The sequence below is a fragment of the Neovison vison genome, chromosome 5 (assembly GCF_020171115.1).
Source record: "Neovison vison isolate M4711 chromosome 5, ASM_NN_V1, whole genome shotgun sequence".
Lineage (NCBI taxonomy): Eukaryota > Metazoa > Chordata > Mammalia > Carnivora > Mustelidae > Neogale > Neogale vison.
In genome coordinates this window covers 54,411,958-54,433,654 of record NC_058095.1, presented here as the reverse complement: position 1 = coordinate 54,433,654, position 21,697 = coordinate 54,411,958, and the positions used below count along the sequence as shown (strand labels likewise).

The following is a 21,697-nucleotide window of genomic DNA, read 5'->3' as shown; positions in this document are numbered from 1 at the left end:
CCAGCCGGGGGAGAGCGCTGGCTCTCCGTTCCGCTGTTCCTGATGCACTGATAGTACTGGCAAGTTCCCTGGCCTCTGGGCCTTACTGCCTGCATCCGTGGAATGGGAGTGGTGACCACAGTCCTTGGCTCACAGTCCCCCCGAAGGAGATCATCGGAAATGGGTGGTATGCCCTCCTCTGATGCAAGGACACAAGGTCCCCTCCACTGGGAGCTGACTGGGGCTCTGGGTTGCTTCATCTTGCTCTGAAAGGCACCATGGATTTTGGGACAGACAGGGTCCAGCCTGTGTGGGGGGCCTTCCAGGTCCCAGAGCTAAACAAGTTGGGGGTGGGCAATGGTCCGGAATGGTTCCCTCCGGGGGGGCAACCCTGCCCCAGAGGGCGGGATGCACACGTGGGGGAACCGCTCAGCTCTGCTGCATGCCTGCTCTGGGCCCTCCCAGGGCCGGCAGACAGGTTGGACAATAGATGAAGCCCCCCCCACCCCCCCCAGGATCCTTTCCCTCAGGAGCTGCCGTCTTCCCCGCCAGAGCTGCCCTGGGGGCCTGCATCTTCTGCCGAGCTCTGCCCCGGGGCAGCCTCTGGAAGGAGGGCTGCTGCCCCAGGAAGCACAAGCTTCATCGCAGCAAGCCCGAGCCCGCTGCCACACAGGAGGAGCGCTTCAAGGTTGAGTCCCTGGCGGTGGCGAAGAGGAAGTGAGCCGACTGCAGCTGGGGCAGCAGGTGCCTGGGGCCCTCTGTGGCCGCACTCAGCTGGGATGACGGCGGGGTTGGGGGGGTCATTTCCATTTCCAGTTTGTTTTGGAAGAGTCTGCACTTCTCTGGGCCAGCCCCCACACTGGCCCTTGTTCCCTCCCTGAGGATGGCCTCTGGGACTCTAGCGGGTCTCCCGCTGCCCACTGTACCCTCCACGAGGTGATCCTCCCCTGGCCCCTGTCCCCCACCATGGCACCCAGGTGCCTGCAGGGACGGAGCGGCATGGAAGGACACACATAGCACTGAGACGGGGCAAGAACCTGGAACACGAGGCCCCGCTCCACTGCTCGGTGCTGCCCATCTGTGCACTTACCCCGGGCTGTGTACCGGGGATATAGGACAGCAGGCTGGGGAGCCCTCGGTCCTTGTGCAGGGAGAGTTGCTGATGGGAAACTCAGGATGTCCTCTCAGAACAAGACTGCCACAGACACAAAACCCAGCTGGCAGGCCAGGGTGCACAGATGGTGGGAGGTCACTGAAGGGGTGTGTGGGGGGACTCCCCGGCCTTCCAGGGTGACTGCTCTCAGCAGTGCAGAGAGCAGTGTGGGAGGCAAGACATGGACGCTGGCCGCATCTAGGTAAGAAAGGACAGCTGGGAGCTGGGGAGGCTCCTGGGGTAGTCACGTGGTGTGACAAGGGGTATATGGCCACAGAGACATCACCAGGAGACCAAATTCTAGAAACGTGGGGTCAGGGTGCCTGGGAGTGCTCCAGAGAGCCGCCAACCTGATGCAGCTGAAGTGGGAGTGAGAAGACCTGGGGGTGTGCTCATGGGCCCAGAGGGCATCTGGGGGAGGAAAGGGATCAGGCAAGAGCCAAGGGAGGGTTTCTCGGAGGTCCTCAAGCGTGGCCAGCCCGGGACCGGTGTGGCCGAGGGGTGAGGAAGGCAGAATCCAGCCTGCCATTACAGTGGGCGGGGGCTGAGAGCACATGCCGGAGCTCACAGGTTCAGCGGTAGCCGGAGGCGCATCAGAGTCTGAGAAGCGTTTCCTTTGGGAGGGAAGCAAGCTTTTGGCGCATGGCGGGTGGGGGGAGAGCGGCAAGGTAGGGGGGGTTGGGCGCGCAGGCAGGTCCCCAGGAAGAAGCTCCTCTGGTCAGCCGCTCAGCACAGGGGTGATGGCCGGCCCTGGAGGGGAGTGGCAGTGCGGCGCTGAAGCCACTTTCTCGTCAAAAAGCAGGCTTCCCCCACCTAATTCTGAACGTTTTAAGAGAAAGATCATCATTGCTTCACACCCGCTCGGGGGCGTCCAGATCCGCCTGCCCCGTTTTGCCCACGTCTCCAACTAGACGTGGCTCGGCTCAGGGTGGAGGCAAGGTTGGGGCTCGGATTAGCCGGGGGGACCCGGGGCTTCTCTGGACACGTCTGCCCGTCTCTGAGGTGCAGGGAAGTGACCCTGTCCCTCCTTGGCCGGTGCCCCTGGGGCCCTGGCAGGCCCGATAGTTTTGAGTGGGTCAGATCTGGGCGCACGCCTGTCCGAGGGCTCTGAAGGACGGTGAGTGGGTCACAAGCTGACCGAGACTGGGCAGGTTGGAACGCTCTGGCCTCAGCCACGGGAGTGTCAGTGTCCAGACCCAGGCAGGGTTCTCTGTGGCTCCCCACCATCCGGGGCACCAGCTCATGGCAGGAAGGAGCAGCTGCTGGCCAGGGGTGGGCAGCCTGTGTACTCGCCCAAGCCGGGGTGGTCTAAGTCCCCACGGTTTGTGTACACGGGGAGGCCAGGTGCCTGGCCGCTGGGGGGTCCGGTGGTTCTCACGCACACACAGTGGGGCTCCTTGGCTCCTGGCTTGTACAGCTTCCGGGGGACCCCGACCCAGTCTCTGCTTACACCTCCACTGAGGACAGAACAAAGACAACGGCTTAGCAGAAGGAACTCGTGAGTCTCTGGGGGTGACGAGCGGGGGAGGTCACCTGGCATTTTCCCAAGGCGGGGGTCTACGGCATGTGTCCCCTGACCTTCCGTCTCTCCTGACTTCCTCCAGTGTCCCCTGCCGTGGGCAGAGTCTGCCACCCTGTCCCGGTGCTCTCAGGCCCTGCCCTGTGCCTTCTCAGGCCCCGCACTGCTAATCCCTGGGGAAGGCTCACCCCCGCTGGCCTGTGAGCGGCACCCTAGTGCCTCTCGCCCTCCTTCCCTCCCCCTCCCTCCACACCCACTCCCTGTCTGAACTCAGGCCTCCTTTGTCGCTTCCACAGGGAGGTAAAACGACAGACGGGGCTAAGGCAGAGGGACAGGGTGGGCTCACTGGGACAGGGACGGCAGTGACGCCAGAGGGGGCCACCAAGCCTGGCAGACAGGCCCTCGGGTGGGCAGGTCAGGTTCCTTGAGCCCCTTTGTGGAGAGCAGGCCCTGTCTCTTCAGAACCGGAGAGAAGCTTTCCTCCCGACCCTTCGGGCCTGCTCCCTGAGCTACAGTGGAGAAAGCGGGACGGATCCAGGGCCTGGCCTGGGGAGAGCCAGCAGCTCCGGCTGTTGGTTCTTATCGCACAAGGGACCCACCTCCAGGAGAGCAAGAGGGCTCCGCACGGATGTGCACAGCTTACACCTTAGGGAGGCGCTCCCCGGCCCCTCTCAGGGAGCGCTGGGCTCGCACTTGAGGCCCTTCAAGCTTGCTGTGTGGGCCATGGGGCCGGGGCCCTTCTTCTGTACCAAAGTTAAGGGGCCCAAGGGCCTGATGATTCGGGCAGAAAACATTGGTTTCTCCTTCAGCTCCCCAACAAGCCTGGACTAATCCCTGGGGCATCTGCCCTGACTGGGCTCCACTCGCAGATCTCTGCGGGAAAGGGCTTCTCGGAGACACTCGGCAGTTGTTGTGTTTCCAGAACACGGCTCGGGGCATCAAGCCAAGGCCAGCTCCGCCTCCTTGTCCCCTTGTGCCGCAGGCAGCCCCGATCTGTGTGGACCAGGAGCGACAGAGGCCTTGGATGGGTCACCAGGCCAAAGTCAGCCGCTTTACTTGGACCTTCTCATCCCCAGGCCAGGTCTCTGGGCAGTTCAAGCAAACCACACACACACCCGGGTTCCCCCCCAACCTCTCCTGGTTGTCAGGGACCTCAGAAGCCTCAGACACCGAGGCACTGTTAAGACCCGCTCCCCAGAGCACCTGTGCTCTGGAAGAGCCCACCTGGGTGGGCAGCCGGGCTACGGCATCACTGAGCCAGATAGGACAAGCCGCACAGATGCCTGCATACCTCTCCGGTGAGCACCAGAGCCGGCCACCCCTCCTGGAGCGCCACTCGGCGTTGCACGGTGGGAACATCTGCTTCTCCTCCAGCGCCCGCCGGCCTGCCTCTGTGCCTCGGGAGATCATGGCCTCCACGTGGCTCAGTGCGGGGGTGGGGAGGCCATCCTCTCCATAGAACCTTCCTGTCACCCTTCCTGCAGGGATGGGAGAGCCGAGGTCAGGGTCATGGAGGGAGGAACACAGCACCTCACCCCCATGGTGAAGCCCAAGCTCCCAGGGTTTTGGGCTCCGGACTGAGAACCCTTGATGTCTGACAAGACCCCGCAGAGGTGGGCCTCCAGGTGCAGGCTCCCCCACATGGGGGCCGCCGACCCTTCCCACGTGCAGATGGTGCTTTCCCCGGGGGGCAGAGCCGCAGTGACTCCTTCCTCAGTGCTCCACGGTGCCAGAGGCACGCGAGACGTGTTGCATTGACACACAAGGGACCTGCTCCTTGCATCCAGGGCTCTGCTCACCCACTGTCCACTCCGGCAGGCCTCTCTGGGGTCTGCCCTAAAGGGGCCACAAAGCACCCCCACAACACTACTCAGTCCATTTTACTTACACACAGCCCTATCTGGAATTGTGTGGCTGGTTTACTTGTTCACGAGTCTATTCCCCCCCAGCAAGGCCCCAGCATTCAAAATAGCCCAGTGCAGAGCCCTCGTGTTCCACGCTTATTAAGCCACACAGGGGGGATCAGGGAGCTAGCCCCAGCCTGTAGCCTGAATCGGTCTAGCGGAAACCTCCTCCCCGGAGGATCTGTGTGTGCCTGGCGACAAAACGGTCATGCTAGGTTTTAGCCATGAGATCCACAGAGAGGCAGGAGTCCTAGAGGCAACAGAGAGAGAGCTGGAAAAGCCGTGTCCTGAGAACGGGGTCAACCACTGGCGAGGGCTCCCAGCCAACACCGTATCCAGAACACAGAGACTCCTCTGCCTCCCATGTCCCTGAGGCTGGGTCCCGGCTGCTGAGTCGCCCTCCCGTCCTCACCATCGTGTGCGCGGGTAGTAAGCCCCCTCCCCCGACAGGGCTCTTCCAGGCCTGTGCAATCCTGCCCCCACCTGCCTCCTGCAGAACGAGCCCACAACTCTAGGACCCGCACTCAGCTCCTCCCAGGTCCGGTCCCCATCACTCATCCATGGCAGGCATTCAAGTGCACGCCGACCCCGGTCCGGAGCCCTCCCCTGACCACCTGCCTGCACGCATGCTAACCCTGACCAACCACGGCAGAGCTCCCCAAACACCAGGAAGACATGCCTGGTCGGGCCACCTGTGCCCACTCTCAGGGCTGTATTCTTACTCTCTGTGTTAGGAGTCCCTTTCCTTACTAACCTGGCAGTATTTCAAGGAACCTCCCTGGGAAAAGGGAGAAGCCAGCCTCCTGGAGGTCCCCAGAGTGCCCGGTCCCTCCAGTGCACACGTGGCTGTGGCTCCAGGAATGACCTGGGACAGCCGGGTGGAAACACAGAAGGGGGTGTGCGGGCCGGGAGGACAGGAGCCAACCGAGTGTGTGCGCTGGGGGACTGGACACACAGAGGACCGTGGAGGTTCTGGGCAGCTGGATGTGGAGGGAGCAGAGTAGCTGTAGGCCAAGGTTCTCAGAAATGGAACCCAGGTGGTCAAGACACAGCAGCTGTCAGAGGCATTAGGGGCATGGAAAGAGCATGTCCCACTGAGACCGCGGGGATGGTGAGGGGCACTGACGCTGCCCAGGAAGTCATCTGCGACTACCTGGGCTCCAGAGAGGGAAGAGGACCCAACAGCCCGATTTTCAGTGTTGACAAAGCACTCTAGTATTTAGACTCTACCATGTCTTTAGGACACTGTGAGGTGTCTGTTTGGAACGTGACCCTGTCCCTGCTTGCTCCTTGCTGGTGACCCACGTAGTGCTGGGCACAACTGGTTCAACGAATGTTTGGGAGGCCGCTCCTTCGGAATGGACACAAACTTAAGGCTGGGCTCCTGACAGGGCTAAATAAAACAGTGTTTGTCAAAACCGCCCACAAATGTAGGCTTCAAGCCTTCCTGACTGGGTGCGGAAGCCTGATGCCTGGGACCCAGCCAGGCTCCCGGAGCTGCTTGTCTGAGATGCTGCAGGCAACCCCTGGCCTGGGGGCCACAGAGGCCAAAGCAAACGGCTGGACCCTCTTCTCCCAAGATCACGAGGGAGGGAAACAAGTGTCCAGGACACTGCCTAGTGAAGACTCACGGCCACACTAACAACCAGAGTTTAAGGGGAAAATGCCATGGGTATTGTGTGGGTTTTAAACCTTGGTCTAATCTCCAAAGAACTCTAAGTCTTTTAAAAAATTGCAAAACGGGGCACTTGGGTGGCTCAGTCATTCGTTGAACATCTTCCTTCATCTCAGGTCATGATCCCAAGGTCCTGGGATCGAGCCCGTATCAGGCTCCCTGCTCCACGGGAAGCCTACTTCCTCCTCTCCTACTCCCCTGCTTGTGTTCCCTCTCTGGCTGTGCCTCTGTCAAATAAATACAATCCTTAAAACAAAAAACAAACAAACAAAAAACCTGTGGGACAACTGAATGGAATCTATGGAAATGACCCGTGGGATTACCTACCAACGAATTTGTAATTCTTCTCGTAGAATGAAAGCCAATTTTGAAGGGTCAGCACCTCCGAAAACGACAAGTCAGCTACGTCGTCCACCAGGCCCGCTTCGGAGTAGTCCCCAGTCACAAACGCCCTGGACGCGTCTCGGCCTGCAGGTGACAGGTTTCCAAACAGATGACCCTGTTGGTCACAGGCACCATACCAACTTAAGAGCCCATTTTCTGAGAAACATGTGGGAGCCCGTACTCCCAATCTCCAAAAACAGCTACCCCCCTCGCTGGCGCAGATGCTCCTGGATCTGCAACATGTTGTGGTGCTTACCCCCAGTGTCATGGCCACTCAGCAGCGCTCGGCACAGCTGATCATGCCCGCTTCCACGACACAACGCTCCTGGCCTCCCCCTCCCTCGTGGGCATATCTTCCACCAGCTTTCGGGCTCGATTCTTGCCCACCTCCCCTGCTCTAACTGCGCACCCCCCCCCAACAATCTCCTGTTCCAAAACCACCTCTAGGCTGGCGGTCGCCAGGTTGGTATCTTTGGCTCAGACTTCTGAGCTCCAGAGTGGTACGTCCCATCATCTATTCAACATCACCTAGATGTTCCACAAACATCCCAAGTTCAAAATGTCCACCCTGCACTAATCAGCACCCCAGCCCCAGGAAACCTGCATGTCTCCTAGAATTTCATAGCTCAGGAACTATCAACCAGATACTCAGTCCAGAAATGCAGTCTGCGACAGGGACACCTCCTTTAGCCCTCAAATTCCAGCAGTCCCCGAGTTCTTCAGGTTCCTAAGTAGCCACATCAGTCTGCCTTTCTGCATCTGCCACGAAGCAGGCCCAGCCCGCCACTGTCCCTCATCCAAACTACTACAGTAAACCCTAGTAGCTCTCCGTACGCTCTCTCCATACAACGTGGAGACTGGTATTTTAAACGTGAACTGATGTCATTCTCTTGCTGAAAAATCCTCAGTGCCTTCCTCTGGCGCTGGAATGATGTCCAGATCCCTCAGCGAGCTACTCAGGGCCCTACGGCACTGGCCAGCAGCCTTGCCTTGCCACGTCAAGGGGGACAGAGTGTCACCTGAAAAATGTCTATGTGCTATCTGGCGTGCCTTGAGCTTCCCTACTGAGCTGAAACCCAGGGTCACTTGATAGAATGGAGCGCTGAGTCCAATCAGAAGTTCCAAATTGTTCCCATTTCAAAATGTCTGAGCATCTCAATATTTCCTATAGAAATGGGGCCCTTGAAACACTATGCAGCAAGGAGAACTCTTAAAATGATTATGTCTAGGGCCAACAATGATGACAGCCATTTACGGCCAATAGCCAAGAGCTAATACTGGCTTTGTGACTCAGCAAGCACTGGACAGATGCGTGTGTGGCCAGTGGTGGCACAGGGCTTATAGTGAGGTCCTGCCAAGGTCAGATCAGACCTGATCTGAATGATCATAGCAGAAATGCTAGCCAATTCTTTTGGGCTGGAAAAAAAAATGTATCTAAAATCTGTTCTTCATTAACAACATGTATTTTTTACAGTTAGGAAACTCTTTTATGTGCTTACTCAGATTTACATATCTGATAAAAAAGATATTCCCTGACAGCTAGAAAAATGGGTCAGTGATAATATTAACCACACGCTGTGCTCCTCTTCCTCTCCCTCCTCCACTCTTACGTTAGTGCCTCCAGTAACAGAAGTATTTCTTCCTCATAACACCTGTCACAAAAATACTTCATCGACTGTTGATGTCATAACTATGCACTGTCAGCCTTTTCTACTGGTCTGCAAGTTTTATCATGGCAGAGCACACACCGACACAGGACTGATTCCCCGGTGTCCGGCGGTGCTTCCTCTTTAGTAATTGTCAGTGAGGACCGACTGAATGAAACCCATGCACTGACAGCCAGTCTTCAGTATGTCCATTCTCACTCATTACTTTCAATAATTCAAACGGGGAAAGAATAGTGTTTCCAACCAATGGTTCTTGGAGAACTGGGCAGCGACATGCAGAGAATGAAAACAGACCCCCACCTCACAACATATATAAAATTAACTCAGATCAATGACATGAATGTATGAGCTCAACCGGTAAAACCCTTAGAAGAAAACACAGGTGTAAATGTGTGTGCCCTTTGGTTAGGTGACGGTTTCTTAGCTAGGACACCAAAAACACAAGCTAACAAAGAAAAAAACCAAACTTGACCAAAATTTTAAAATTTTGTGCATTAAAGCACACTATAAAGAAAGGGACAAGATAACCTACGGCAGGGGAGAAAATATTCACAATCCAGGGATCTGGTCAAGGTCAGTATCAAAGAACTCTCACAGCTCAATAATAAAAAGACGACCCAATGAAAAAGTGGAAAAGGATTTGAACAGGTATCTCTTTAAGGAAGACACACAAGTGTTCAACAAGCACATCAAAAGATGCTCCAGGTCACAGTTATTAGGGAAACGCAAGTAATCAAAACCACAATGGGCCACCACACCAAACCCATTAAACGATATAATCAAAGACAGCCAGTTTGGCAAGAATGTGGAGACACTGAAACTCTACTACACTGATGGTGGGAGTACAGCCACTTTAGGAAATAATTCGGCAGTGTCTCAAAAAGTGAAACCCAAGAGTTGCTACATGAAAACTGAAAACAGGCGTCCAAACAAAAATGTGCACACAGATGTTCACAGCAGAGTTTTCATAGCAGGCGAAAAACGGAAATAGCTCAGATGTCCAGAAAATGGTGATGAAATATACAAAACGTGGCATACGCACGCATACAATGGAACATGACCTGGCCATAAAGCAGAACGTAGGACCGACCAGTGACGATACAGCCCCGATGAACTTTGCAAACGCCGCTAAGCGCAGGAAGCCAGACATGCGTGTGACTCTCCAAACAAGCAGATTGTCACGACAGAGGGAAGCAGACAGTGGTTGCCAGGGGCTGGGGGTCGGGTAGGGGCTCAGAGGGAGTGGGCAGTGACTGGTGACGGATACAGGGTTTCTTTCAGGGGTGACAGAAACTCGTGGAATTAGATGGGGCTGATGTTTGCACAACCTTCTGACTACATGGAGACGTCCGGAATTATACGCTTTAAAAGGGTGGGTTCTACATTGTGTGAATTACACCTTAACAGACCATGATCCAGACACCGGCAGCTGGAATGCACCTCTCTGCCTCCCTGCTGGGCTGTGCGGGTGGTGGGAGCATGGTCTTCCGGACCCTTAGCACTTGGCCAAAGACGGGCGGTGGTGGGGTCAGGGCATGGATGTTGAGTGAACGATGGGCACAGACGCACTCAGCAGACACTAGAGCGTGGCGCAAAGAGCAGGGACCCCAGGAATGAAAGGGCTCCCGCTCCCGCTTGTGCACCCTGCCACGTAGCTGCAACTGGCCCTGACCGGGTTGTGCGGGGCCCCACAGACCGCCCTCGGCCCGCAGGGGAGAGAGCCCTGACCCCAGGCCCAGCTCCCGGCTATATCAGTGTGCCGCTCTGGTCAGTTCCTTCCTTGCTGGGCCGTATGAGGAGCCTGGCAGCATGGGCTGACCCGAATTCCTTCTCTGTTCAAGTTCTCCCTGGAGCCAGGTGGTGCCTTGTATTTAGGGGACAGAGGCAGCGTCCCAACACCAACCCCCACCCCGGCTGGTGGTCCTGGTCCAGAGCTTATCAGCGAATCAGCTCCGACAACCGCGGCGGGAAGACACGGACAGAAGACCTTCCACCGACCAGCGCTCTGGGCCTGCCACGCGCGCAGCTTCCCGGATAGGAGCCCCTGCAGGGGCGACCAGCCCCTCCCTGGCTCGGGCCCCAGCATCTCCAGCGGACACGAGAGCGTCCGTCTTAAAGCAAGGGCGAGTCCCACCCAGGGCACCGGTTTTTGGGGAGACCTGGGGAGCGCTAAAGGAAGGTGACTTGGGACAGGCACATCCTCGAGAGACGACTGGGGTCGGAAGCAGGCTTCGGAGGGCGGGGACGCGGCGTCCTTCCCGGCGGCGCCCGAGCCCCGCCGGGCGGCCCCAGCGGCAGGCGGGAGGCCCGTCTCTCCAGCCGACGTCGCGGAGGGCGCTCGGGAAAAGCAGGGTGGGGCGAGGCGCGCCGGGCTGGCGAGACCCCGGAGGGCCCGAGGCGCGGAGCGGTGCCCCTCTCAGCCCGAGGGCCGGCCCGCTGGTACCTGCGAAGCCGCTATAGTGGGCCCCAGGCTCGTAGTGCCTCCGGCCGGAGGACACATCGTAGACGCGGCCCAGCAAGGCCAGGTAGAGGCCTGGGTCCCCGGGGCCCCCGCGGTAGCGGGCCAGCTCCTCGGGGACGAAGAGGCGAAGGCCAGCGCGGCCGCTCCACCAGCCCAGCCACCGGGCCGCCGCGGCCGCGGCTGCCGCGGCCGCGGCCAGGCCCAGCAGCAACCCACGCCCGCCGCGCCACAGCATTTGCACTGCAGGTGGCCTCCGCGCCACCACTGCCAAGACAGCGGCGACGCAGGCGTGACGTTTCCGGCCGACGTCACCGGCGCGACGGCGTCGCGCCCCTTTCCGCGCCCCCCAGGGGACAAGGCGGGACTGAAGGGACACCTGCTTGGAAGAAAGACCACTTTCCGGGTCCACCCCCTGGCTTCTATTTTTTTCAGTGTAGGGAGTGAACGTGGAGAGACACCGAGTCTGCGACCGGCGAAGGCCCGGCCACGCCGGTTCCCGCCCCCAACAAAGATGGCGGCACAGGGGGCGGTCGGATGACGTAGACGTTAGGACCCACTGGCCCTCTGGGAACTCGGAGTCCCACCCGCTGCCGCAGCCCTCCTCCCTCGCTGTCTTACGGCATCTGCCTGAGTCGGCCTGACGGCGCCTTTGCGACGGCAGTCCTCACTTGACGGAGAGGAAGCCGGAAGTCGCCGCCGCCGTCGTCCCCTCCCCGTCCCCGCCCGCCGGGTGCCGCCGGAGGTTGACAGGTCGAGGCGGGGAGGCGGCGGCGGCGGCACAGCCGGACGCCCGACACGGAGACTCCATGGGGAACGCTCCGAGTCACAGCAGTGAAGACGAAGCGGCTGCCGCCGGGGGCGAGGGCTGGGGCCCGCACCAGAGCTGGGCGGCCGACTCGGGCACGGTCGCCGGCTCGGGCCCCGCGGCTCCGGCGCTGCCGCCCGCCGCGGCGCTGCTGGAGCCGGCCCGACTGCGAGAGGCGGCGGCGGCGCTGCGGCCCGCGCCGCCCTGCGAGTCTCTGGTGTCCAGGCACCACGGCGCGCTGCTGCGCTGGCTGGAGGAGCGGCTGGGCCGCGGCGAGGAGTCCGTCACCCTGGAGCAGTTCCGGGAGCTGCTGGAGGCTCGCGGCGCCGGCTGCTCGGGCGAGCAGTTCGAGGAGGTGAGGACCGGCCGGCGACGGCGGGGCGGGGGGCGGGGCGGTGGCTCTCGACGGGCGGGGCGGAACCCCGCGGGGTGCGCGGGCTCTGAGGACCGGAGCTTGCGGTGCTCGCGTCCTCTACTCCGCGGGACACGGCTGCGAGTCTCTACCCTCTCCTGGGGGTGCGGAAAGCCTAGACGGGGCCGTCCTTGGTTTGAGGAACTCGACAAGCCCTGGAGTCTTCGCAGGTTGTTGCAGTGCCGACGTTTGTGCTGCTGCCCCACGCGGCCCCGGCGGCCCGCGGGGGGATCTTCCTTGTCGGGCTCCGGGGCGGAGGCCTAGGGATCGAGGGAGTGGCGGTGGAAGCCACTGTGTTGTACCGGCCGGAGGATTGTCCAGAGCGCCCTCTGAATTGGGCGTGGGCGCCCAGCGAGCGTGGGAGCAGGACAACCGGGCCTGGAGAGCTCGCCTTCTGAAACCCGTTCTCACTACCCCGAAACTACCATTTTCAAAGTACACACTTGTTTCTGGGTAGTCCAGGAGCCGTGTTTTAGACTCATGGAAACCTCCGTGTAACCTGAAGCTGACGGGCGGGTGTCACCCGTCCTGCTAGGACTTGTAATGACCGAGGTTTGGGCACAGTCATTAGCATCATCTCTGTTGCATCATGAGCAGCAAATTGATATGGAAACAAAATATTCTTTTCTCAGAAGGGACGTTAGGAATTATTTGTACCTTTCATTTTACAGTGAAAAGAGAACTGCTCCAGGGTCTCCCACTGACTCGTTGTCAGCCCAAGCCCTAGCACTCTGCTCTCTTGGTTTGTTTGCTTCTTTGTCTTAGGTCCCGCTGCCTCCTTCTTGGGAACCCATTTCTTTAACTCCACAGTGTTACAGCAGATAGATGCTTAATTTGTGGGAGTGAGTAAGCCACGTAGAGTCTTCAGCGTCCGTGAAGGGTGCACTGACAGGTGCTTGTAATGCCATTAGAAAGTGATGTGCGCTTTACAAACAGAGGCTTTTAAAATATTTTAAGAATGTTTTTTGCATATAGTCAGAATTTAGGTAATAGGGTTTGTATGTTTCTTATATTTTCTTTAAAAAGATACCAGTAAGACATCCCAGTTCTTGAAAATGGGGTCATACTCGTTAGTGAAGGGTCTCCATATGTATTTTTTCTTAATTCCAAGAGTCCGTGTAATACTTTTGTCTCTAGCTCTACATGTATTTTTTTTAAATCCTTTTTTTTTTTTAAAGATTTTGTTTATTTGACAGACAGAGATCACAAGTAGACAGAGAGGCAGGCAGAGAGAGAGAGGGAAGCAGGGCCCCCGCTGAGCAGAGAGCCCCATGTGGGACTCGATCCCAGGACTCCGGGATCATGACCTGAGCCGAAGGCAGCGGCTTAACCCACTGAGCCACCCAGGCGCCCCTCTAGCTCTACATGTATTGAGAGAAAATGAAGTTGTGCTGGGAAGAGCTGTGTAGATCTGTTGAAGGAGTTGGCACGTTTCAGAATTGTCCAGAAGGCAATGGAGGGAACAGTAGTTACATTGGAAATGTCTGACAGAAATAGAGCTACAAGCAGAGTTGACAGGAGTCCTATAATGTAAGGCCAGGAGTCCGTTTTAACAGTGTTTTATTTATTCACTTAGAGAGAGAGGGAGAGTGAGAGAGCACAAGCAGAGCGGAGGGGCAGAGGGAGAAGCAGACTCCCCTCCGAGCAGGGAGACCTATGCAGGGCTCAATCCTGGGACCCTGAGAACCGGAGTCAGACGCTTAACCCAGGATCCTGAGACCATGACCGGAGCCCAAGGCAGAGGCTTAACCCACTGAACCACCCAGGCGCCCCCACACCGCCTTTCTTAAGGGCAGAGCTCACCTCCCGTTGGCACAAGCCCAGCCACAGGGCCCCACTGAGCTGCAAGGGAGGCAGGGAACAACTTTTATTCCATGGCCATGGATTTAGCTGAAAAACAAGGATGTGATTACTGAGAAAGAGGAGAACAGATACCCAGTTCCAATTAGTGGTGTGACACACGTGGCTAGACCCCAGAACTCAAAGGAAGAGAGCGAAGCTGGAGGAGTGGGCAGGAGTCAGATCCTGGGGAGGCCTTGCAGCCTCTGTCATCTAGGAGTTTGCAAACCGGAGCTTTAAGCCAGATCCATGGTGCTGTGGCTGCCTTCCAGGGAGCCGGTTGGAGAGGGGCTAGCAGGGTCCAAGCAGGTCAGTTAGGATACTATTATGACAGTTCAGGTAAGAGACTGGGTGGCTTGGGCTGGGGTGGTGGCAGCTAAAATGGCACCAACAATTTTTTTTAAGATTTTATTTTTTAATTTGACATATCACAAGTAGGCAGAGAGGCAGGCAGAGGGGGGGGGAGGCAGGCTCCCCGCCTAGCAGAGAGCCCGATGCGAGGCTCGATCCCAAGATCCTGGGATCATGACCTCAGCTGAAGACAGAGGCCTTAACCCACTGAGCCACCCAGGGGCCCTGGCACCAACAATTTTGAGAGTGATTTAGGAAGTAAAATAAGCAGTCCTTGAGACTTATGTGTGAGTAGAGAATTAGAAGGGGAAAGGAATTCAGGATGGCTCCAACATTACTGGAAAGGTGATAGGGCTGATTATTGAGAATAGAAACTTTTTTAGGCAGGGAAGATCAGGAGAGACCAGATTTGGTCTGGTTTGGCTCTGGTTTGGCTATGCTGAGCTTAATGTGTCCATGGGCAGCGACGTGGAGGTGTCACAGACAGGAGGTCCGAGAGAACACTGCTTGAGATACAGTCATCTGTTCGCGGGGGTTCCGTGAGAAAGTAGCCCATCGGTTCCTCCCACTGTGCAGTGTGTGTTTGCGCTCCGTGAGAACCTGAGTCCCTTAGAGCTAGTCCGTGGACTGTTGAACATTGTTAAATCCAAGGTCGTGCAGCCACCATGACTAAAGAGATAGGTGGGAAGAAAAACCTGAGTGGTTGTCCCTTCCCCGCTGTGAAACACAGAGTCATCGTAGTCACACGTGTGGCAGAAACAAACCTTAAGGACTCAGAAGCCCAGCAGTAAGACCTGGTGACTTGGGAAAGTTGCAAGGTCGTATTTTCCTTCCGTAAAAATCCCTGGGGCCACCTAGAGGTGTGTCATAGGGTCTTAAGTACCCATACACTGAACTCACGAAATACATGCTGGGAGTTTTCTTCACACCTGCAGGGCTGTCTCCCCTCACTCTCTACAGTATGTGCGGAGACTTGGTGTCTAGTGATTCGGGCCAGCTGTGCAAGGCTGGTGGGTGACCCCAGCTCCACAGTGAGGATGAGACTGAAGGCTCTGTAGAGTTCAGGGACTCAAGTAGGATGGGAAAGTGAGTTCTGGTGCCAACACTCTAGCGGAGTCCTCTGACTCCAGGCCTTCCTCCTCTAGGGACCTGGTTCTCTGGGATTCTTTTTACTTAGTCTCATTATTTATTATTATTATTATTATTATTTTTTTTTTTTGTCTCAATTCTTTAATTTTCCTCTGCATGCTAAGGGAGACCTAGTAAGAATAATTCCAGTTTGAGAAAAGGCATTGTGTATTTTTCTTGAAGCCTGTTCCCCTTTAGTACACCTGGTGTGGAGACGGTTAGGGGTGTGGCCTAGTACTAAAGTCTGGTAACCTGCCCTTGTTGCTGGTTAGCACTTGTTAGCTGAAAAGAGCAGGTCTGTCTCCACATGAAGGCTTAGCCAGGGTTTAAAAAGCCATTTGGAAGAACTCGCAGTGGTTGTTCTATCTGTAAGCATGGAGTAATTATACGGGGAAATGTCCAAGAAGATAAGCATTAGCCATGGTTATGATTCCATGCTCTAAAACAAGTGTGCCCTTGGATGTAAGTAAGCGGACATTTCTGTGTCTTAGTTAATTTTAACATAAGCTTGTGATGATGTGTTGTGATACTTTAAGTTTAAGGGTATAAGGGAGATGTTAATAAAACGCCTTCATAGTAGCAGCTAAAACGATGATGTGTGTTTTTCCCTCCTTTCATTTTATAGTCCCCGGCGGTATACAGTATGACTATAATGCTAAGTGTTTCCAAGTTTCATATGCCGGTTCTTGGGCTCCAGATCCGTGTTGCCATCCGTGTCCCCCCGGGCATCTTGCCTTCATGTTCCCATGATTTAGTTGCTTGAGGTGGTACCCTAAAGAAGTTGCTGGACTTGTACTGTAGACCATAGTCTGAAGCTTTATCATTTTATAGTGGAACATACCTTCTCTTCTGCTAGGTGTGGTCCATGGGGAAGGACTCTGGTTTGATTGTAGGGAGCAGAATCTACTTGACCTTTATGCAGATGGGGAATAGAATTAAAATTAAATCCCTATCTGACCGCAGAGATTAGAGATTCTGTGTTTGTACTCTCAGTACGCTATGCCTCCAGAGACGTGTAGAGTCTTGGGCAGGAAAAGGTGCTGAACACGGGATGATGGCAGATGGCTTTCAGATGGGAATTTGAGAGAACTAGGTCTTCTTTTATTCATTTGCCGTACTGGCTCCGGTGCTTCGTCTGTGAAACCCACTGGGCTGCGCAGTGCGAGGGCAGGACCGTCGCTGTCCCTTGCCCTCTTGCCTCCGCAGGGCTGTGTCTCCGGGCCAGGGCCAGGCCAGCGCTCCGCTGCAGGGCCCGCAGGTTGGGTGAGCAGCCCAAGACAGTCTCGTCCTCATTCTCCGGCCTTGTGCCCCATATCCAGTCTGTAACTGTGGAGGAGTAGGGGATTTTTTGATGTTTGAGGGAACAGTTAAATAGAGTTTTAGGAAAACTAGAAAAGGGTCTTAGTGTTTGGTTCAGAGGAAATTTAGAGGAAAAACACCATTTGTCATTATCGTGTCATAGGTTTTAATCCTCTGGTTTAGAATGGCTCTGAGCCCAAGAACTATGCAAATAGAATTATGTGGATGTAATTCTCCACCCTTTGAAGACAGAGCGTGAGAGACTCCTGTCTGTGCAGTAAGGATGAAGCAGGTGCAGACATTGCTTGCCCGCAGCTCAGGGCCTGCAGAGACTCCCCACTGCCTGAGGGACAAATACATATTCCTCAGAAGGGCCTAGAACCCCCGGGCTGGCCATTCTCCCTGTCTGACATCCTCTGCCTCTGTTTCCCTGTTAGAGCCCTGTGCCCAAGCCAATGGGACACCTGCCTTGTCCTGTGTGTGGACCTTGTTTCTCTCAGTTCTTCAAGATTCCCTGCCTTGGCACCATCACCTGCTCAGGACCAAACCTTTCTCATGCCGTGATTCTGAATAACTGGGTTTGGGCCCTCGTTGCCTGTTCTATACACATCGCTTGGCGCGTAAAGTGCACCATCTGATCTTGTCCTGCCCTTTGGCTGTGAGGCCCCCTGCCCAGCTGCCTGCTCTGCTCTGGCCCAGCAAGCGACAGCCGTGGATGGCGATGAGGCGGTGGGGGAGAGAAGGACGCTGGGTGAATTGGGGGTTATTTTGACCCTGTGTACTTCACTGCTTTGGGGATGATGGTATTGGCTTCTTGTGGGGAAGAAGAGCTATAGAGGAAAGGCCACAGCCTTGTTTTACCTTTCCCTGATTTCCAACACACTGCTTCATCACGCGCTGTCTTACTGTAGAAACTTCAGTGGCTCCCCATTGCTTTTAGAATCAAATGGGAGGCTAAGCTTTAGGTCTGTGTAACTTTCCACTCTCAGCTCCTGGAGCATTTTAGCTGACTGAGCCCATTCGCAGTTTCTCCTGCACACGGGAATTTTTTCCTTGCCTCCCTTTGCCCTTGTAGCCCTTTGCTTCACCCTAAGCCCATTTCACTTTCAGGGACCACAGGGGAGCCTTTAACAGTAGCATAGAGTTTGGGAAAGACTTCACCAAACCAGGGCCTGAGAGGCTAGAAGAATTTGCCAGGCAGAGGAAGGAGGGGATACAGTGGAAAGGTGTAACACAGGAGCGCCTGGGGGGCTCCATCGTTTGAGCATCTGACTCTTGCTTTCGGTTCAGGTTGTGATTCCCACAGGGTCATGAGATCGAGCCCTGTGTGGGGCTCTGTGCTCAGTGTGGAGCCTGCTTGGGATTCTCTCTCTTCTCCTCCTCCTTCTGTCCCTCCTCCCCCCAGCCTGCTCATGTGTGTGCTCTCGCAGTGCAGACAAATTGGGGTGAAAGAGTGTGGCCGACTTTGGGAGTGCTGCTCCTTTGGGCTCTACTCTACCATCTGAGTTGGGAAGGACCTTAGTAAGCATTGCATGCAGCCTCTCCCCTCCCGTTGCCCGGGAAAGGAGTCCCTTCTGTAATACCCTGGACAGCTGCGCTTACCGTAGCAGTGAGCTCCCTGTTTTGTAAGTCCTCCTGTCCTACTGCTCCTCTTTAGCCTGAGTTTAAGACTTGGGCTCTGGGGTCAGACCGTGCACGGGAAAATCCGGGTTCCACCATATGCAGGCTGTGTGATTAGTCACACAGCCGCTCTGCGCCCCAGCCGTCCCCCAGGAAGGGTGAGCATGGTGCTAGTCGTCACCTTGTACAGTTAGCATGAGGAGTCAAGGAACTCGTCCACGTGGAAGCCCTAGAACAGCGCCTGGCACGCCCCTCCTGCCCTGGGTGGTGTTCTTCTTTGTTCTAGCTCTGCGCCAGGAGTGTTCACTCTGTCTCCTGACAGCCCTTCCAGTGCTTGGACACCATGCAGCGCGGTCTCACAGATGGGTAAACTGAGACCTTAAGTAGAGAGGCAAACTCTGGGCCAGCAAGTGGTAGAGCTGCGACCCGATCCAGACCTCTCACACAGCTGTTTCTCCCAGGTTGAACCAGGGTGCAGCCTTTGTAGGAAGCCCGATGCGTGCGTTCTGCTGCTCTGTGCCCCGTTCTGGTTTGTGGGGGGTTTGGTACGTTCTCATGTGTACCATGGTCTTGATCCTACACGTGGTTAAGGACATTAAGTTGGAATGGTCTGAGCGCCATCCCGTCTTACGCTGCTTCTCTCACTTGCCGCGGCCAAGGGCCTGCCCTTGGGCGATGCCTCAGTGGTTATGGCATGGGTGGCGAGGCATGCAAGTGGGCATGTTGGCGGAAGCCTGAGGCCGGAGAAGAGGAGGGATATGCAGCACAGAAGGTTGCTGTCTCTGTGGAGGTGGTGTCAGCTCCGTGGAGATGGGCGGCCGTGCTCTGTTTCCAGAGAGCAGGAAGTCGACTTGCTTCTCTTTGCACAGTTAAGGCCAGACCTACTGTATGTAGTTGGGTTTGAGCCCCCCCCCCCACAATCGACCGCAGAGCTGCAAACTGTTGGGACTCTCTTTAGTGAGGGCTAACTTGCATATTAAACATGAAACAGAAAAGTACACAATAGAAGATGTCAGGGTACATTGTATCTAGTAAGAGAAAGTTTTACATTGTTTCAGGAGGCATGTTAGCATTATAGGCCCTAGGGCATGGCATGAAATATATTTCTTTTTCTTTTCTTTTGTTTTATTTTATTTTATTTTTGTTTTGTTTTATTTTCTTTTTGACAGAGAGAGCCGGCACACACAAGAGCCGGGGCTGTGGCAGAGGGAGAGGGAGAAGTGGGTTCCTCCCTGGGGTGGGATCCCAGGACCCTGGGATCAGGACTTGAGTGGAAGGCAGATACTTAACTGACTGAACCATGCCCCCCAAATGTATTTCTTTCTTTCTTTTTTTAAAAAGGATTTTATTTATTTATTTGAGTGACAGAGATAGTGAGATAGAGCGCAAACAGAGGAGAGGGGGAGGGTCAGAGGAAGAAGCAGGCTCCCCACTGAGCAGAAAGCCCAACTTGGGGTGACGTTGGGCAACATGGGGCTTGATCCCAGAACCGCTGGGACCTGAGCCACCCAGGCGCCCCCTTGAAATGTATTTCTTACAGTAGCTCAGCCAGTGACACTTGAGACACACTGCTCTGGGGTTATGTCAAACTGGAGGGTCCCAGAGGGGACAGCCAGCGTGGGAATGAGACTAAAGCCACAGTGGAGTGAGAACTGGTTGAGGGAGACTCGGGGCCTGTTGCCTGTGTTCAGTGATCCGTGGGCTGTTCTGGGGCACAGGGATCGGATGTATTCTGAAGGGCCCCACAGGTGGTGACACTAGGGAGGCGCATTTCCATTCATTATATAGAGAAGAGAGTTGTTGCTGTCAGAACTGGTCAGAAGACATGAGCTTCCCATCACCAGTGTGTGTCACAGAGACACCGGAGAAGGAGTTCAAGCCATGTAAAGGCCTGTATGTGAAGAGATTGGTAGGTCCATTCCAGTTTGAGGGTTTAAGTAGATCTGGAATGATCAGTCTTTTCCAGTGGCCTCCTGGTACCCTTGCTAGGCGATGGGAGCCCCTCAGCCTGATGGGCCAGGCTCTCTGTCCTCTGGCTTCCACAGCCCTGCCTCCTGCTGCACCGGGAATGAGAGTCCGTGCGGTCTTGCCTGCTCTCTGTGTCCAGGCTTACATTCCGGCCCCTCTTCCTAGGATGGCTGCCTCGTCTGCACACGCTCACAGATTCCTAGTTACTCGTCAAAACTCAGTGCAAGGGTGGTTTTTCTCAGGGCCACGTTCCCCGAGTATCCCAGTCCTTTTTGGGCTTCTGGCCTCTGGAGCGTCTGTCAGCTTGTGGCACAGTGGCGCATGGTGTAGGATCCCAAGTCATACCATGATCACATCCTGATACCATGATTTACGACTGCCAGCCTTGTGACCTCGAACAACATCCTTCGCCTCTCTGTTCCTCACTGGTAGAAAGGTAGCGCCTACCTCGAGGGTCACTGAGGAGAATACGAGTTGCTCCCGGTGTGCGGCTTAGAGCTCTGCCTGGGGCTTGGTCTGTTAGCGACCCAGGTTGTTTATGCTCTAGCTGTGTTGTGGGGATGAGCACACGTCACATTGCTGCTGTTGGTTTGCAGATCTGTCTTTTCCAAGGCTGTGAGCATTTCGGAGGGCAAGGATGTGCCCTGTCGGTTTTCCCACGCGTGGAGCCAGGCTCAGCTTCAGGGGCACAGTGGCTGCCTGTCAGAGAGGACTGAGTGTGCGCAGGAGCAGACCTGACTCCGGGAAGTCCTGCGAAATACACTAACTGTTAAGTGTTGGATTTGAAAACCGGTACATTTCTTTAAGGACAATTTCCAGGCGTCGGGAAATGATGTATTTATTTGGTGAAGCTATTAGCAATGCTGTTCTGATTTTTTTTGTCACACAGTATGTCTTTGTTTTTCTTTTTAAAAATTCTTTTTATTATATTCAGTAATTACTGACAGATCAATAGAATTTTTTTGGTTTTTTTTTTTTTTACAATTTTTAATGTACTAAGTTTTTTTTTGTTGTTTGTTTGTTTGTTTTTATAAAGATTTCACCTATTTGAGAGGGAATAAGTGGCGAGGAGCAGAGGGGCAAGCAGACTTACTACTGAGCAGGAAGCCCAATGTGGGGCTGGACCCCAGGGCCCTGAAATCATGACCCGAGCTGAAGGCAGAGGCTCAACTGAGCCACCTAGGCGCCCCCTTAGTGTAATTTAACTTAATTTAATGCTTTCTTTGAGATAGAGAGAGAGAGAGAGAGAGACTGGGTGAAAGGAGGGGTAGGGTAGAGGGAGAGAGAATCTTAAACACACTCCACGCTGAGTGCAAAGCCCGATGTGGAGCTCAGTCACATGACTGAGATCATGACCTGAGCCAAAATCAAGAGTTGGATGCTTAACCGACTGAGCCCCCTACGCGCCCCTCTGCTTGGCATTCTCCCTCTCCCCTTCTTCCCACTTGTCCCCTCTGTCTCTAAATAAATAGGTAAATCTTAAAAACAACAACAGCAGGGGCACCTGGGTAGCTCAGTGGGTTTAGCTCTGCT

The 21,697-nt window shown here is 55.5% G+C and overlaps 2 protein-coding genes across 5 annotated transcripts in view; one reads left to right on the top strand and one right to left on the bottom strand.

The window, feature by feature from the left end:
- Nucleotides 1-1,946: 1,946 nt before the first annotated feature.
- Nucleotides 1,947-10,977, bottom strand: LOC122906644 (neuferricin). The gene is made up of 4 exons (XM_044248828.1): nt 10,725-10,977; nt 6,558-6,698; nt 3,943-4,129; nt 1,947-2,589 (listed from the first exon to the last, which is right to left on the bottom strand). Exons 1-4 carry the CDS (start codon nt 10,975-10,977, stop codon nt 2,373-2,375), a joined length of 798 nt encoding a protein of 265 aa, XP_044104763.1. The 3' UTR covers nt 1,947-2,372.
- Nucleotides 10,978-11,420: 443 nt separating this feature from the next.
- The window catches only part of ZZEF1 (zinc finger ZZ-type and EF-hand domain containing 1), a 98,697-nt gene continuing 88,420 nt past the window's right edge, over nt 11,421-21,697 (top strand). For 2 of the 4 annotated variants that reach the window (XM_044248822.1, XM_044248821.1), the window contains exon 1: nt 11,421-11,902. In XM_044248822.1, the coding sequence (XP_044104757.1) occupies nt 11,549-11,902 (354 nt within the window). In that variant the 5' untranslated portion in view covers nt 11,421-11,548. The remainder of the gene's footprint in view (nt 11,903-21,697) is intronic. The other 2 variants (XM_044248824.1, XM_044248823.1) reach the window with 1 other exon arrangement.

Coding starts and splice junctions, on each gene's coding strand:
- LOC122906644 (XM_044248828.1), bottom strand. CDS start 10,977: ATGCTGTGGCGCGGCGGGCGTGGGTTGCTGCTGGGCCTGGCCGCGGCC. Junction 4,130..6,557: donor GAAGAATTACAAATTCGTTG/GTAGGTAATCCC, acceptor CCATCCCTGCAG/GAAGGGTGACAGGAAGGTTC. Junction 2,590..3,942: donor CTCTGGTGCTCACCGGAGAG/GTATGCAGGCAT, acceptor TTCTGTCCTCAG/TGGAGGTGTAAGCAGAGACT.